Source organism: Onychostruthus taczanowskii, unplaced genomic scaffold (genome assembly GCF_017590055.1).
Source record: "Onychostruthus taczanowskii isolate IOZ18803 unplaced genomic scaffold, ASM1759005v1 scaffold18, whole genome shotgun sequence".
In the NCBI taxonomy this organism is placed as follows: domain Eukaryota; kingdom Metazoa; phylum Chordata; class Aves; order Passeriformes; family Passeridae; genus Onychostruthus; species Onychostruthus taczanowskii.
In genome coordinates, this window is record NW_024499017.1 from 1087349 (window position 1) to 1104181 (window position 16833).

The 16833-nt window shown below is 40.9% G+C and overlaps 1 protein-coding gene across 1 annotated transcript; it reads right to left on the reverse strand.

The window, feature by feature from the left end:
• Window positions 1-531: 531 nt before the first annotated feature.
• Window positions 532-16231, reverse strand: N4BP1 (NEDD4 binding protein 1). Its single transcript, XM_041400528.1, has 7 exons — window positions 15825-16231; window positions 11504-13263; window positions 7046-7176; window positions 6562-6658; window positions 5197-5304; window positions 3066-3173; window positions 532-960 (listed from the first exon to the last, which is right to left on the reverse strand). Exons 1-7 carry the CDS (start codon window positions 16065-16067, stop codon window positions 645-647), a joined length of 2763 nt encoding a protein of 920 aa, XP_041256462.1. The 5' UTR covers window positions 16068-16231; the 3' UTR covers window positions 532-644.
• Between the last annotated feature and the right edge of the window lie 602 nt (window positions 16232-16833).

The following is a 16833-nucleotide window of genomic DNA, read 5'->3' on the forward strand; positions in this document are numbered from 1 at the left end:
CACCATTCACACTTAGAACAGACATGGCATCAGTGCAATTGTTAAAGATATTAAAACTATGCTGAAAGAACACTGATAGTCAAGATAATTTCCAATTTAAAAACAAGTGTAATTTCAGATCTTTTAAAGCATTCAAAACACCTTCTCCCTGAGAGCTGTGAATTTACACTTTCTCTTCTAACTACCCCACACAGCACTTCCAGCATGAAAGAGGAAATGATTTTCTGGGATTTTCACGCCCTTCCCGGGGCTCCTCACGGGCCCACAGCCGCCACCTGCTGGCAGCTGCTCCCACAGGCGGGTCTCAAACTGGCAGGAATTCTGCCTCCCAGGAAAAGGGTTCTGTAAAAAGTACCAACACACTGCTCAAAAGGGACTACTGCCACTGCTTTAACAAGCAATTCAAGAGAAGCAGAAGACTTGGAGTTTTTTTTCATAGAAAATATTACTAAAAATCGGTAGTAGCAGCAGGTTTTAATTTACCAAAACCAGGCATCTATTAGCAACAGAACATACACAAAAATATCTTTGTTTATACAAATAAAATTAGGTTTTTAATATTCACAAAGTAACATAAAAGAGCGACATTTTTCTTCACATTGATAATCGTTAGAGCAGTTGTGATATAAAAGCTGTGTAAGCATTCAGTCAAGCACCATGGCAGACAGTGCATTAAGATCTCTCATGAAGGGATGATTAGATAGTATTTGATCAATCTTCTGTCTTTGATCATAGTCAGGAAAAATTTTGATCAGGGCTTCTCTTAGCTGGGCTGTTTCTGAGGGAGATCTCTGTGGTGGAATTGCTGGACAAGGCTCTGTGTTTTCTTCCAGTGAATGATCACAGAGCGCCCTGCCCCCAGGCTGTCGACAGCTACTGCTCACATTGGGGACGAAAGAGGGTGTCTCAGAAGAATATTGTCCACTGCTCTGTAAAGCCTTGTGTGTTGACCAGGAATCTCTGTGGAACAAAAGAAAAATTTTTAATTAATTAAGCTAAAGGACATGCTAGTTGTAGTTCTCTCTGTATATGAGAGAGAAAATACAAGTGTGTATAACTTAAACTTCCCTGCTGCTCAGCCATTTATTGACTGGAATCAAATGACAAGCATTCTTTCAAAGTGAAACAAAACAGGAGGCATAACAGATCTCAATATATGAATCTGGCACAATTAACATTAATATCACCCAGGAATAGCCTCAATATGCTGTGAGTCCTTTACTTGGCAGATTACAGCAAATTTTAGGAAGGTATAGATAAAAAGATGCATTGAATACACGTACACTGACGTGGAGCATGTGAAAATGCTGACAGATCAGTTCCAAGACTGCTTCACAAGACTATTCCTCATGTACTTCTGCTCTGGACTGAGCTGTGCTCATATTTAGATCAGAGCCTTGCTTCCCTTGTATGGTATCCTTAACAGGGCAATGAAGATGTTTTAGCAATCTCAGGATTTGAATACTCTTTAATTATTGCAATTAATTTCAGACTTTAAAAAGTTTTGCTACTCTGTGCACTGCTAGCACTACAAAATATGAAGGTCAGTCTACTTCAGATGCCAGCAGATACCAGAGAAATGTGAAGTGGAACTCATGTTACAGTCTAGTTTCCTACCACCAAGTGAAACCTAAATTACAGAGCTCTATTTTAAAAGCATTTGGGTTATTACACCTCCAGTTACTCAGTATGGAAAGGTTTTCTAATTGCTGAAGATTCTGCCAGTTTCTGATCTTGTTCATGGTGCCATTTATGCTTTCTGCATCATTTAAATCACATAGAAAAGTCACAAGGAAGGAACAAAATTAACTCTTGGCACTGGCAGCTTTTCTCTGTTCTTCCTGGTCCCCCCCCACCCCAGCCCAACCCCAAAACAAACACCAAAGCCTAGTTCCAGTTCCAAATTTACAGATAAGAAACCAAGCTCTTCTGTGGTCTTCTCACAAGACTCTCTCCATTTCTATGATCATCACACTCACCTACCTCAGAACACTCAGTTTTCATTTTATTTCTCTCAAATAAAGGCAGGTAAAACACAGTGTTCCAAATAACATCTCAAAGGTTTTGTACAAGAGCTTGAATATTCAGCATTTCCTTCTGGAGTTCTAACACTGCACTTCCTTTTTTAATGTCAACACGCTTATTTTCATATCAGCTTGTAATCTATGGTATAAAAATGTTCTACTTTCCTCAAATACCTACAACAGATGAGATTCTTGTTTATTCTTTGTATTAATCCTTAAGAATAGCTTCCCTTTTCTATTAAAAATTTTTAAGTTACCTCCCTTGTTTTTAAAAGCTCTCTCAATACTCCTCAGAATTCTTAGCATTTCTAATTCCTAAACTGGTGAAAGAACAGAATATTATTTTCTTGTGCAAAAGAGTAAACTAACCCTCAAATCTTGGCAGTTCATGCAAAGCAAATTCATACTTTAAATATGTGCACATTAAAAAAGTACATTGATCTTAAATGAACAATTTATGTTCATTAATATTTATAATGACAATAATTATAACAATTATATTACTCTAATACAAACATATTTAATAACAATGCCTCCAAAATTGTTTTGGCAACAATAAGGTACCCTCAACCATGAGGTGAAGTGTCTCTCCTGTAGCAAAAAAACCTGAGTGCAGGGCAGGGTGTTTGTAGCACCTATTGTCCCACTATGAAGAAGTGACCAACCTGAAGAAGTGACCAACCAAGGTGTCTTAGATAACATCAGTGTAATTAACAACAGATACCCACATCTCTGGCACCTCTGGGTGCTGTTAACACACCAGTGCATGAAAGCCACCACAGCCAAATCTCAGAAGAAGCTTTTGTCATACTTATCTCAGTTCTCAGAGAGATCTCGGAGGCAAATGTCACCAGAAGTTTCTGAACGAACTGAAGTAACAGGAAAAACGTGTTGTTTTTTCTTTTTTTTGCTAAACTGCCACATGCTGCAGTGGTCCTGCTTAACTTTACTGTGCTTTACAGTGTGTGAGTGAAGCAGGAGAACAGTTTATTTCAAATGTGAAATAACTGTGTCAAACAAAAGTGAAAACAGTGTTTATACCTAGAACAGCCTTCACTTCGAAGGAAGTCATCTAATCTGGGTCCATTTCTTCCCAAAGGATCATCAGGAACCATAAATATGTCACCAGCAAAAGTGTACTGGAGCAACCTGCAAGAGAGTTCTTTTAAATAACAAGGTATTTCACCCTTGTTATCCTTCACCTTTGCAGCACAGGACGAATTTCCTTAGAGTAGGCACCACATCAGGAGTCCCTGAAGACTAATTAGTTAACCCAACTAAGACACAACCAGCATTTCCTGTCTAATCTGTCTAATTCCATGGGAGCTGTGAATTTTCCCTATTACACTGCAGAACAGAGCTTCCCCCCACCCCCTTTTTTTTTTTTTTTTTTTTTTACAGCAACCCTTTTATGACAGAAGATTTGCAACAAGATCACTGTGGAATTTTCTAGGTGATCAGAGATTTCTTGGTTGTTCTAACTCCTTTTCCTTGCAAGGATCTTCAGTCATGTAGCTGAAAAGCCTGTGTTAGCAGAAAGCCACACAACTAGCAAATATAGTATTAAATGCTTACAGTTAAGACACAAAACTTTTTTTCTGCAAGCACTCTGGGACAGGTAGAAATCAGCATAAAAAAACCCCAAAAAAACAACAACCCAGTTCAACTGAAATTTGTCTGCAAGGAGAAGATTTGGTACAATGGAATTTCCCCAGAAGTAAAACTAATACCAGATGTTAACATAAGCTCTTTAAAAACCACTGTTGTATCGTGCTTTTTGATTTATCAGTAGGTCTATGGTTTGATTTGTGATTTAGTGGTTTTCCTTGGTGCTGTTTTTTTTTTTTGTCTCCACCCTTTTCCCAGAGATGTTGTCAGCTAGTTTCTAGTTTCTATTTCTCCAAACTTTACCCATTTCCTAAAACTGTTTTTCTTCTTTGGAAGTTTATTGGTTCACTACTGTTATTCCCAGCCTAGGTTTTTACTCCCAACTCTCCTAATTTGTTGGAAGTTGGGTCTGCCCCTGACTTTCCCCTGAGATATAAGTCTTTGCTGGCCCCTTAATCAGGGCCCCAGGAAGAGAAAGGGGAAATTTGTCATCAAATGAAGTTTCCCTGGGACCCGTGTGCGCTGCCTGTGTTTTATACTGCGCCGAAACAACTGACAACTGGGATTCCATGGAGCCCGAGGGGGAAAAGCTGCCGCCCCCCACTCTCAACATCAGCTAGCCGGGAAAGAGAAGCGGCAAACCACAGACTCAAGAAGCCACACCAAGTATTCTTGCTAAAGTTCTGTGGAAGAACAGAACCTGAATTGGGTAGAATTTACTCAAGAAATTATGTAAATGCCTACATGATTAGCCAGCATCAATTCCATGGTCTTACAGCTATATTGTGAGAATCCAGGGCAAGTTTTTAGTTCTTTATTTCATTAGAGCTATACTGACTCCATCCACTGTAACAGATGTACCCTCAGAAAATGTCTGGGACATTGAGGGATTAGTAGGAAATTTTACTAAAAGAAGATCACACCTCAGCAGTAAAATAACTGATTTAACTGAAACTGGAAAAAAAAAAATCCCCAACACCCAAACCCAACAAACAAGAAGAAACAACCAGAAACAAACTCCACAAGATGAAGCAGGGATATCTGGTAACTAAGTGAACTCATCTAAACCCAAAGAACAACTGCAGGGAAATGGCTACATGGACACGCTACAGGAGCTCATTTTGTTTAGCTGTGACAATATGTCCCACCTGAGTAAAGAGTGATTGATTCTGAATAATTAAAAGTGACACTACATCCTCATCAGCTATCATGTCTCCCTGAAAAAAATGAGCTTTCAGACAAGAGGGGCTGTGAAAGTGGACTGCTCAAACAAATTCAACACTGACCCTCAGATGTGACACACATGCTGTTACACCAAGCTCCTGCTTATGAGAGCAATTAACACACATACATGACAGACTATATGAATAACAAGGATATTAGACTACTCAACACATGACTGTAGGGCCATGAATCACCACAGTGAGTCACAGAGTATTTTATTTGGATCTACCAGAATTGCATGACAGATTAATTAAAGATAGCAAAATCTTTAGGTAGGTAGAATGCCCACAACTGCAAGGACAGCCATCCTTTTAAGACTTCACAAAAATTCAATAATTACCTTTTTTGAATAATTTCTCTCCAGGCAAGCGACTCTGTCACAAATTCTCTGAAGTTATCATTAGTCACAATAACACCTCCAGTTTTAGCAGCAAGGTGTAATAAAAATCTGTAAAATTAATTTCAAAGATCACTAAGTTTGTTTTGCTGAAAACAATCCAAAGACTTAGAAAATGAAACATTTCATCATCCCAAAGTAATCTATTTGCATGAAAACAAGCACCTTGATTACCAGGAAATTACTGGTTTTACCCACTTAAACTTACAACCATGTTTTCGGTAGCATGCACTTATATAGTGCAGCAGTTTTTATGGGATGTTTTCTTCCCCATTAAAAAAAACCCCAAACAAACAAACCCACAGACGCAAAAGCCCCCAAACCCCATGATCTAAATATTTGGACAGGTAAATGGCATGCTTTGTGCAGTTATTACACAATCCAACACAAACTCATTTCCATACACTTTTTTGCTTAGCATTAATGTCTGTGTTCTGCAAGTCAGGGTTCTGCATATTAGTGGTTTGCTCTGTCAACACTTTTTAAGAAGTCTTCTGTTAAACTATGACTTAACTACTGATTTATTAAGAAAAAAAATGTTTGCTTTCTGTTATAATGTCTCTGAAAATACATTTTTTTGTCATTTGAAACAATTTTAGCCACAAGATAATGGATGGTGTCCTTTTAAATGAAAGTGCATGCTTTTAACAAAAGTGCAAATAAGTTATTACAACACTTATTTCCACAGTAATCTCAACTACACTGCCAGAGCATTTCTTATGAAAGGCTGGGTATATATAAAACATTAATGAAGTACTAGGAAACTCCCACAGACTCCTAAAGCTTACTGTGTCTTGTTCACTGACAGATGATCCCCAGATTTTAAAGCTGATCTTTGGTGGTCAAATGAACTTCGAAGTTCACTGGCTTATGCATTGTAACAAATACACTGTTCCAAACACACAGCAAATGTCTGTATGCCAACATGGCATCAAGAAGAAAATGGAGCTAAATACTATCTGATCAGCAGCTGATTTGTGCCCCAAGAATAAAAGGCAATTCAGGGACAGAGTGATGACAAGGAAAGCATAAAAACATTACTGGAGCATTAATTTCTTCAGACAGCTTTTTTTTTTTTTTTAATTGCCATGAAAATTTGTAGTGCTCCATGACTTTCTGAATACATAGCAGTGATATGTTGTATATATGAAATAATGTAACAGGTGTAAAACTCAGTCTTAAGTTGGATGCATATCTCTGTCTAGAAAGGTTGCAGAACTAGCTAACGGAACTGCTCATGAAATATTGAGCTTTTACAACCATTAGTCAGACGTTTAAGAAGACTTTAAAACTACGTATATTCTGTACCTGTCATCATGAGCAGCAATTCTTGCTCCTAAAACCATCCTTGCAGGGGTTAAAGACAATATTCCAACATCCTCGAGCTGCGTTAAGAAATTCTGCTCTGTTAAAACATGATTTGACAATCAGTCTGAGACAAAATTACCAGAGAGAAGATTGGCTATTTTTGTACCAATTAAGCTATAGAAATGTCATTGATAGCTGAAGAATTGCTCATACCATATAAAAATGGGGAAGAGCTCAAAACTAGAAATTAAAGAGCAAAAAAAACCAACCCCAAAAGTCCTCCACTGATGGCACACCTGTTAGCCTAAAGAGCATTTCAGGGTCTCACACTGTGTATGGAAAGCCAATTACTCATGCTGAGCAGCCAGACTGCTCCTGCTCAACATTTGATGAAACATTCCTTCTCCATTCATTCTTCACAGAAGTCCCAAAGAATTAGTTACAGTCTGGTTTAATTAAGGAAACATTAGGAAATGTCCCTCACCTGTAATGGAAGGGTCACGTCTTGTTCTCCACTGTGGAACAAACACAGTAATATTCCTGTGGCCACGTTTCCAAAAGTATTCAACAGCTATTGCAATTCCTCTGCAGGAGAAGAATTTCCTTAGACCATGGCTGAGGGTGAAACAAAAAGAAGGGAGATTAAATTCACTAGGGTTTTACTACCAGGAAAACAAAGAAAATGGAACAAAACCTTGCAAAGCGAAGCTGAAAGTCCCACATAGCGCCTCAGGAAAAGGCAGATTGGTGTTAAAGATAAGGAATCTTCTAAATGGAAAGAGCTCTTCAGCAGAAGAAGATAACAGATACATCACTTTGCAACTTTATAGCTCAGTCTCCTTTCAGTTTCCTGAGCACAACAACAATGGAGTAATCAGAAGCAGGTTTCACTTTAAAAAAAAGAGGCCCATAGTGATGGTTTCTGAACTCTACTGAGTAGAGATTAAAACTATAACAATCCAATATTGCAGTAGTTCCAAATACAATCCTACTACAAAATAGAACACCTTTGGTTCAACTGATTACCAAGGATTACATCTGAACAGCTCTCTGATAACTATTAGGGCCTCCTCTCTCTTCATTTCAACAGTCTGAACAATTGTTCTCAAGCAAATAATGTAATTTCTTTGAAGAAATATTTTCAAAACATTGTATTTTGGCATTAATATTTTTTCTCCATTTAAAAAAATGAGATATTAATTATCTGTTTTTACAACTCCCTTAAGTGACTTTCCAGAAAAACCAGCAACTGCCTAAAATGAGGGGACACAAAGACTTGAACTGATGAGTTTGTGAGGCCCTTCCCAACTGGAATTATCCCAATGACCCTATTTGCTTGTTCAACACATAGCACAATTAAATGTCTAATCAGACTGCAGCATTTCCATGTAGAGGCTACACTTAGACAAAACAAAGATACGATTCCCTAGAAAAGCCACACTGATTGAGCACTGATGGCATGAACAGCCAAAGCATTTCTTGCAAAACAGTGTATAATCTATGTTTTGAATTAGATGTCAAATCACTACAAAGTACTTTTAACAACAAGTGAGCAAATGGTATTCCTTTTTAAAACCAGTCTCCCAAATAATAGGCAAGTGCTATTAACCTGTCATTAACCAACAACTCTTAACAGTAAGCCCTGTTAGTTTTGAACAGAATCCTATCTTTAAACCCTAGTTTAACCTACCAAGAAATCTTCCCAACATAATGGTCTTTAAAAGAATTCCATGGAAATATTTTGCAGTGAAACTCAGCCTTTGTTAGCATTCATTTATCCTTTTCTAGTTTTGTAAATTCTGTAAAAAGTATGTTTATCAAAATGTAAATATATTAAGGTTCTCTGAATTTTGAGTGGAGTTCTTTATGTAGAAAGGCAGAAAAATGAATAAGCTGTATTCGAAAGATAAAAGGCAAAAAAACCCTGACTTACTGACAGAATTTTCAGAGGAAAAAAAAATACTAGGCCACACTTGACGTTAATAAAAATAAGCATTCTTGGTGTCAAGAACAGTCAAAAAAGGAAGGCAATTTTCATAGAAAGGTTACTCTTTGTAAATCTTCTAGGACATAAATTAGTGGGATGATGACTGCATTTAAAGTTCAAGTTAGGCATCCAATTCATTAAAATGGAAAATTCTGTTAAAATATTTTCAATGAATTAATGGTTCTCAGCTGGTTCTCAAGAAATGCAGAGGTCTCAATACTCATGTCAAAATTTATGCTTTCTCTGCTTGTTCATCCTCCTGTTTTAGAGCTCCAAACTGGCTGAACTACCATGTACTGTTTTTTAAGGGTTTTGAAGCTTAGAAAACCAGTTCCATATTTGTCCTGAATGATCGCAAAATCCTGCTCTGCTGCAACTTAAAAAAGCATACAAATAGCAGCAACTTTACCAAATAACATGTAGAATTAATGTAAGCTATAATATGAAAAAAATATGTCACCCCTAAACTAAATCAAATAAGAAGTGTTTTAACTGAGTTAAACACCTGAAGGGACAGCAAATCACCACAGCAAGATGGTCTTTTCAAGATATCCACCTCAAAGACTGCATCTGTTCTCCAAATGCCATTGCAAATACTGGTTGTGCCTGTCCCATTTCTTTAAAATCCTGTGAAGACCCTACACAAAGGTATTTCCTAAATTAAACAAAAGATGATCACAAGCAGCAAAGAGCAGGTTGCCTTCTGGGACACGTAACATTTTCCCTTTGGTTTGTACCTCAAGTAAATACTGTCGCAAATGAGTGGTTTGGCTGCTTAAAGGAACACTGTCAAAGGTATTGCCAAAGGTAGGGTTGGATATGAATTTGTGAAAATGTGGCTTTACAGAGTTTGAAGGCAACATTCACTCTTGTGAACTTGTGAAGAGTAAGTTCATTATTTACTGCACAGGTTAAGGCATACAAAGATCAAATTAGACTCAGTTTGTACTGATTTACACAGAAGCCAGGAGTGCAGAAGGGTGAGGATGCAAAGCATATGGATGCAAAGATAAGGGTGCAAGAGGGTTTAGTAGCACTTAATCATCGAGTACTTAAGCATTGACAAAGCAATTCCACAGGGCTCGCTATAGTTTTATAGTTTTAACAACGACTTAACTGTAGATTTCAGGCTGTACCACGCATACCATGATCAATTCAGACACACAGGTACACAATGTGAAGGCCTAATTGTCTGTGCTAAAGGAACTCATCAACAAATTGCATCAGTGAAATGCTCACACCAAGTTCCTTTGCATTTCCCAACAGAAAAGGGTCACACATCAGGAAGCATGGTGAGGTGTGTGGGAGCTTTGCCACCAGGAACAGTCCTCTGGGTATGACAAAGGTGAGGATTTGTGAGCTCTGAGCAGTGTCCCACTCCAGGGAGGTGCTGGTACAGCTGCTGAGCCACAGGAGAGCTCAAAGGGACTCAGGACTGCTGGCTACAGGATGACTGACTTTGGCCAGCAGTAAGTGTCCCCCCAGCCACAACCCAACTCGGTAATTCCCGGGCTTTCTTCCCCAAAGCGTGGGAACAATGGTGCCCCTCCACCTGGGCTATGATTCAGGTAAATAGTTTACCAAGGCTTCAAAGAATAATTGCTTACCCTTTGTTTCCAACCTTGTTTGGGCACCTGATGTTTCTGACTGGATGCACCACCACAAGTACATATTATTTACAAACTATTCTAGGAAGATATAATTCCATTCAGTTATTCTTTCATTCTGAGTTTCTTCCACATTTTAATAAAATTTAAATTATCCAACAACTGGATGTGGCAGTCTGCCCTCAAAATGCCTGTTTTCAGCATACAAAACCAGGTAATTAAAAAAAAATACTTGTTAGCAGCTAGGGTAAACTCTGGGCATTCTCTCATTCCACAAGCAGCCTGACACAATGTGATAACAGAACAACGTGCTGCACGTGCCAAAAGAAACTATTATACAGCTTTTGCAGTTTTCTAGACTTATGACACGAGGCAAGCACTGATTCAGAAACCCATATAGCATTAATCTAAGCAAGTGGGTGATGCATGAATACCCACACCCCCATCAAAAAAAGAGGCCATAAGAGCCCTGAACCAGCATGGAACTGAACTGCATGGAAGCAGTCTCAAGGTATCAAGAAGTAGAACTGAGAACATTTCAAAGCAATTTTGCAAACAACTCTTCACTTTATGAACTGCAAGAAACAAATGAGGCTTTATTTAGCCAGAGGAAAGCTGCAGAATACCTACATGATCAAACCAACTGGCCCCCAAACATTGTTTATTTGGTAGGACATTTTAATATCTCAATGGGTTTTTCTGCCCTTCTGCCTTTTACCTTTCATAACCAATTTTCATTTGGTTGGGTAGAAGGCACCAGTTGTTATATAACCTTTTTGGGGATTGTATGTCAATAGCATCCAGCTACTACGCCCTACTACAAGGTGATGTGTGTGCAGCCAATCCCCTGGGGTGCATAAAAGAAATATTGTAACCTCAGTAATGCACTATAGTTGGTAAATATACATATATACATTTGCAAAAAATAACAGAATCCAAGCAATGCAATGCTGTTGGAGGAAAAACATGTTACTAATAAATGACAACCTCCATTTTAAAACTACAAGATGTTAAGAGCACAAAAAAATTCCCCAAATCTAAACCACTTCAGTTGACAATAATTTAGCCTCGTTGTTAGGCACCAGCAAGGCAAATTAAATATCATGCATAATACTGATTGCAACAGAGCAAAGCTTGCCTTGAGATTACTTCTGACTGAAATGTTATATTGAGCTGAACACTGGTGATTCAAACCAGGTTACTCTGAAATGGCACAACTGTGTACATGCACACCAAAAACCTAACTAGCAAAACCTTAACACATGCCACTGAAACCTCTTAGCCCCCATTTAATCTGAAAGTTCATTGAACTGTTAATAAAGGGATAGCTGAAAGGAACTATACTTACGAAATTGCAACATTGCTTCCATCAATAATAATATGTTTTAAATATGGTTTTCCAGGTTCATTTATCAACTCCAGTTTGTATGGCTTCTTCAGAGAGTCCAAAAACCTTTGAACTCCAGTAACTGAATGATCTGGATGTGGTCCCACTGTGTCTCTCTCTGGATTTGAAGGGTGTTTTTGTGAAGACAGTAACCGGTCTGGGACAGGATTGTCACAATGTGAGGTCTGGGAGAGGCGCTGGTGGAGAGGCCTTGCTTGAGAAGAGCTGCAGTGTCCCAGCTGCTCCTCAGAACCAGGCTGGCTGTTCTGTACTGTTGAGGGCCCTGCAGATTTTTGCTGAAATGCAGTTTTACTCTTACTTGAGATATGCTGCACATCTGAGCTCCCTCTGGCTACAAAGCCAACATCTTTTAGAGCTCCAGCATGCACAGTGCTGAAAGTTACCCCACCATCAGTTTCTATATTGCTTGACCTTGAGTTGTGATTCTTACCAGGGCCATAAACATCTCTCTGTTTATAGGCCAGAACTGAATTTTTGCTGGGAGGGGAAGAAGATTTGCATACCAATCTATGCTTTTTATCTTCTGCATCAACTTGTGTGTCTGCATCATCTCTTACTTGGTGATATTCATTTTTTGTCTCCTTTGAAGTATGACTGGATTTAAGTGGACTTTTATTCCTAGAAATGCCTTTGTCTTCTAGCTTTTGTGAATTATTTACATTATTTCCTAAAGGAACACTGACAGTTCTAGACTTTTGAGACGACTGCTCATGCTCTTTTTTAAACTTCAAATTTTCCTTTTCAATTTCTTCTAGCAATATTAATGGTTCCACAGATTGTCCTAGGACACCGATAACCTTTTCTACAATATTTTGGGAATATCCCATTGTTCTGAAAAAGTTCACAAGAATCTTATATTCCATTTCCTCAGTGAGAGCATCACCTTCTTTAAGGCAGTAAGTAGGACCATCTGATTCATTGCAGCTATCCAAAACCAGATCAACAACTGCATCAGGGTCCGAAGGATTCTTGTGTAAAGTAGATTCCACTTGTTGATCATTTTCCAAAGAGAAATGCTTTTTAGGGAGCCTTTCCTCCTCATCAGAGGACCTTCTTTTACATGACTGCCTCTCTTTAAAGGCCACTGCTTCTAACAGAGGGTCCTTTATGGGAACAAATCTTGTTTCAGAAGCATCAGAAAACACAGTGTCTATTTGCTTTGTAAGCTCAGTTACAGGTGTGCCAGCACTGCTTCTTGCTTCCTCCCCATCTGACCCTCCTTCTCTGTTTGCAGCAATGACTTTGGAGGTGCTGTTCTGTCCAAGTTGCTGTGGGCTTTCAGAGCCTGTGAGATCTATGATGTCAATCTTCCCTCCAGAAACAGCAGTGTGGGTGAGAGCTAGGAGCTCTCTTTTTAGTGCACTAGGCAAAATCAGTAAATCCATTGTATACTTATCTGCATGTGCTTCCACAAATTGTCTGAACTGCTTTTTAATCTCTGATTCATTGTCATTTAATAAGCTTTCATTATTCTCAAAAAGCGTCACAAACTGCTGCACATGACTTTGAGCCATAACAACAGCTTCTGCACCCCCCTTAATACTGAGCAATCCCATTTCCAGCACTGTTACGTCAGCACAGGTATCCTGAATAAGACTGTTGAGAAACAGGCTCTGTGCACCAACAAAGATGCAGTGCATGTCCTTTGGGTAGTACTCCTTTTCTTCTAGCTCAGGTTCACACACTCCCTTGATGTACTCCTAAGAGGAGAAAACGAGCAGAGTGAATAGTTGTGAAAACATAATATATCCAGTTGGTTTTTACTAAGTCAGTAATGGACAGAAACATTAGAAAACAAAGCAAACTTAGCAAAAGTCATGTCAGAAAGTAAACACTACCAGTAAACAGGACAATAGAAATAAAACACCAATATCTAAAGTTATTTTAAATAGATCTCATAGAAGGCTCTTTTACATTCTCTTGTTTATATCTGATAGTAACAAGGAACTTAATTTGTAGATCAAACAGTTTAAAAGACTGTCAGAAGAGATTTATTTTCCTATCCCTATTCTTTGGTCAAAGAAAACTCTTCATGAACAAATGCCTTTCACTAGAGTTCATAAACCTGAACTTCTAAAAAGTTTCAAAGTACATTTCCAAAGGCTTATCATGCCAGCAGCCATCCTATATTTTTGTTACTGACTGTGAAAACTCCAGGTTCCAGATACTTCTGTGTTCCTGAAGCTCAAGATTTTCAAACACACACACACAAACACCCCGAAACCAAACAAAAAAAACAAAACAAAAAAAAAAACCAAAACAAAACAAAAAAAAACACCAACAAAAAAAACCAAACAAAAAAACCCCCACAAAACAAAAAAACAACCCCCCCCTAAAAAAAAACCAACAAACCAAACCAAAAAACCCCCCAATGCTATTTCTGCCACCTGTAAGCTATACAGGTAAATCGGTAAATTCACTATACTACCTTGTTTTAAATGTGTCAAGAGTTCAAAACTCTGTCAATACAGTATACTATTTATTCTTTCAGATAACATTATTTTTCCCAAACTGCCTCCTTCTGTGCTTAAAATTCTTTAATATAGTGAAACCAACTTGTAAGCTGCAGTCATTGCATTTGCAGAATCCCAAGTATACCACGCATATTTACTCTCAAACATTAATTTTTTTAAATGGAGCAGAGAACCAACACAAGGTAATGAATCACGTAAGCCCATTTCCTATCACCTCGAGTTACATCATCACGGGTATCAGGCAGGCTGCCTCAGGAGCATATCAGCACAAAGTGCTTCCGCAGCAAAACCCACAGGGTCACTCTCCCCGCCCTCCTCATCACATGACTGCTTATGCAGAGCAACAAGATAACATAATTGGTGACATGGCTACTCTAAATCTAGGAACTTTTGTTTTTAACTAAGTAGCAACAGAGAACCTACCTGTGACTGATAAATTATAACACAAATTGCTACCGCCAAACTTTTCAAGGGAAGACAAACAATTGTACTTTCTATACAATAATTCCTCCAGACAGTGTCTGAAAACTGCTCTACCAATAAGAGAAATCAAGTTTCTTATACCCTTTAAAGTAGAAAATATTTCTTTTTATCTTCTTAGGAAAAGCAGCAATTGAAAACGGAAATCTTGTGCTATTTATTTCTTGTGCTTTAATTTCCTGGAAAAAAGGGAAGTTGTGCTGCAGATGCCTGGAGAAGAACAGCTACTTGTAACATTTTCTGGATTGTCTGAGCCCAGGCAAATTGATTTAGTGTAAATTTCAGAGTCAAATAATTCAACCCCATATATACTCATAGTATTTTTCTTACAGCTCAGTGTAAGGAAGTGCATTCCATGTTGAGGAACACGTGCAGGACACAGTTAACGAGTCAAGTTTTTGAAAGCGGGTTGCCAAGTCTGAAATCAGTCACAAAACACACGCTCCGGATCCCCATGAACATCCCAGCGTAGTTAAACAAACAGACCGACCAACACCCACATATCGAGATTTTGGGTTGGAAAGGGACCTTCAGCCTGGCTATGGCTCACACCAAAATTCTCATCACATGATTCAAACAGCTGTACTTGCCAGGCTCACTATGAGTAATATCAATTTCAGCATCACTGCTGAGAAACTCCCCCCAAAGGTTAGTTGTGCAAGACATTTAACACGCCTGAAGACACTCCACAGCAACTGCTGCCCCCTCTGAGACACAACCTGCACAGGCAGATCTCTTCACGCATCAGAGCTGGGTTGAAAAGAGAGCTACCTGCTCCAGCCTGGTGAAGCTGTTCAGGTCTGACAACTTCTACATGAAGGAAATAATAGCTGCGTTAAGCGTTACTGAGAGCTTTGCCAACGAGCTACTAAATGCCACAGAATAAGGGAAGTCCGTAAGGCAAAACATGGCAACGCCCAAACAACTCGGAGGAATTTCTTGACTCCGGGAGGAAGAAGGAAAGCGAAACATTTTAATCTCGCTCTAAAACAGAACTCGGCCCATCCCCACCGGTGCTACCCCTCAGCTGCGGGCTGGACTCTTTCATAACGCCGTGCCCGTGAACTTCGCACTTTCCAGCTGAGTTGTTTCGCTTTATTCCCTGCGCTTATGTCAACACGGCGGGAGACTCCCTGGCACCGGGCACACATCCACCTGCCAAAGCAGCGCCGTTTCTGTTTCCTCCTGGGGCACTCGGCGTTTCCCCACCCTTTCCTCCCCCAGCCCGCGGCCCCGGCCGTGCCGCTCCGCTCCGGCGGGCCCTCCGCCCGCCAACCCCGCGGCCCCAGCGCCCGCCGGGCCCGTACCTTGGCGCTGCTCACGGCCTTCGTGCAGCCCGCCAGCTGCACCCAGATCCTGGCGCTGGCGTTGGGCGGCTGCAGCGCGGGCCGCCAGTCCCCCTGCGCCTCCAGCACGGCCAGCCGCACCTCGAACAAGCCCTCGATGCGGTCGCGGCTGCGCTCCAGGAGGCGGCTCTTCTCGGCGGGGACGGTGAACTCATCCACCCTGGGCTCCGGCGCGGAGCCGTGCGGTGTCCTGCGGGCCGCCATCAGCGCGGGGCGCGCAATCCCATCGCACCGGGAACAGCGACACCGGGAAACGCCGCACCGACCGCCCGCGTCATCGGCCCGCGACGGCGCCGGGCAGCGCCCGCCCGCAGCCGCGCCGCCATGGTTAGCACCGGCGGCCTAGCCCCGCCCCACCTAGCCCCGCCCCGGCCAGGCCACGGCACAGCGTCGCGCCCAGGCCGTCCTGGGGCACCTCCACACTGTGCGCAGCCTCTCAGGGCAACCTGTTCCAGGGCGCAGCCACTCCACAGGAAAGGAATTCTTCCTCATATTCAGGTGGAACTTCCTATGCATCGGTTTCACCACCGAGCAGAGCCTGGTCCATCCTCCTGGCATGGATATTTATACATATCGGTTTCACCACCGAGCAGATCCTGGTCCATCCTCCTGGCATGGATATTTATACATTTATAAATATCTTTAGATATTTATACACATTAATGAGGTCCCCTCTCAGTCGTCTCTTCCCGAGGCTGAACAGGCCCAGCTCCCTCGGCCTTTCCCCGTCAGAGAGATGCTCCAGTCCCTTGACCAGCTCTGTCACCCTCCGCAGGACGCGCACCGGGCGCTGCACTGCCCACGGCCCCCGTTCTCCGGCAGCTCGCCGCCTGTGCTGAGGAGCCCGGAACTGCACAGAGCTCTCCCGGCGCGGCCGCCCCGCCCCGGCCCCGCCTCCCGGTCCTTCCCCGCCCCTCGGCTCCTCTCATCCCGGTCGGTGTGTCCCGGGAGAATGTGTATCCCTTACCTC

Excerpts from the sequence above, each read along its gene's own strand:
- N4BP1 (XM_041400528.1), bottom strand. The coding sequence starts at position 16,067 with ATGGCGGCCCGCAGGACACCGCACGGCTCCGCGCCGGAGCCCAGGGTG. Across the intron at positions 13,264-15,824 it reads AGGCCGTGAGCAGCGCCAAG|GAGTACATCAAGGGAGTGTG; the intron begins GTACGGGCCCGG and ends TTCTCCTCTTAG. Across the intron at positions 7,177-11,503 it reads GGAAGCAATGTTGCAATTTC|CCATGGTCTAAGGAAATTCT; the intron begins GTAAGTATAGTT and ends TTTCACCCTCAG.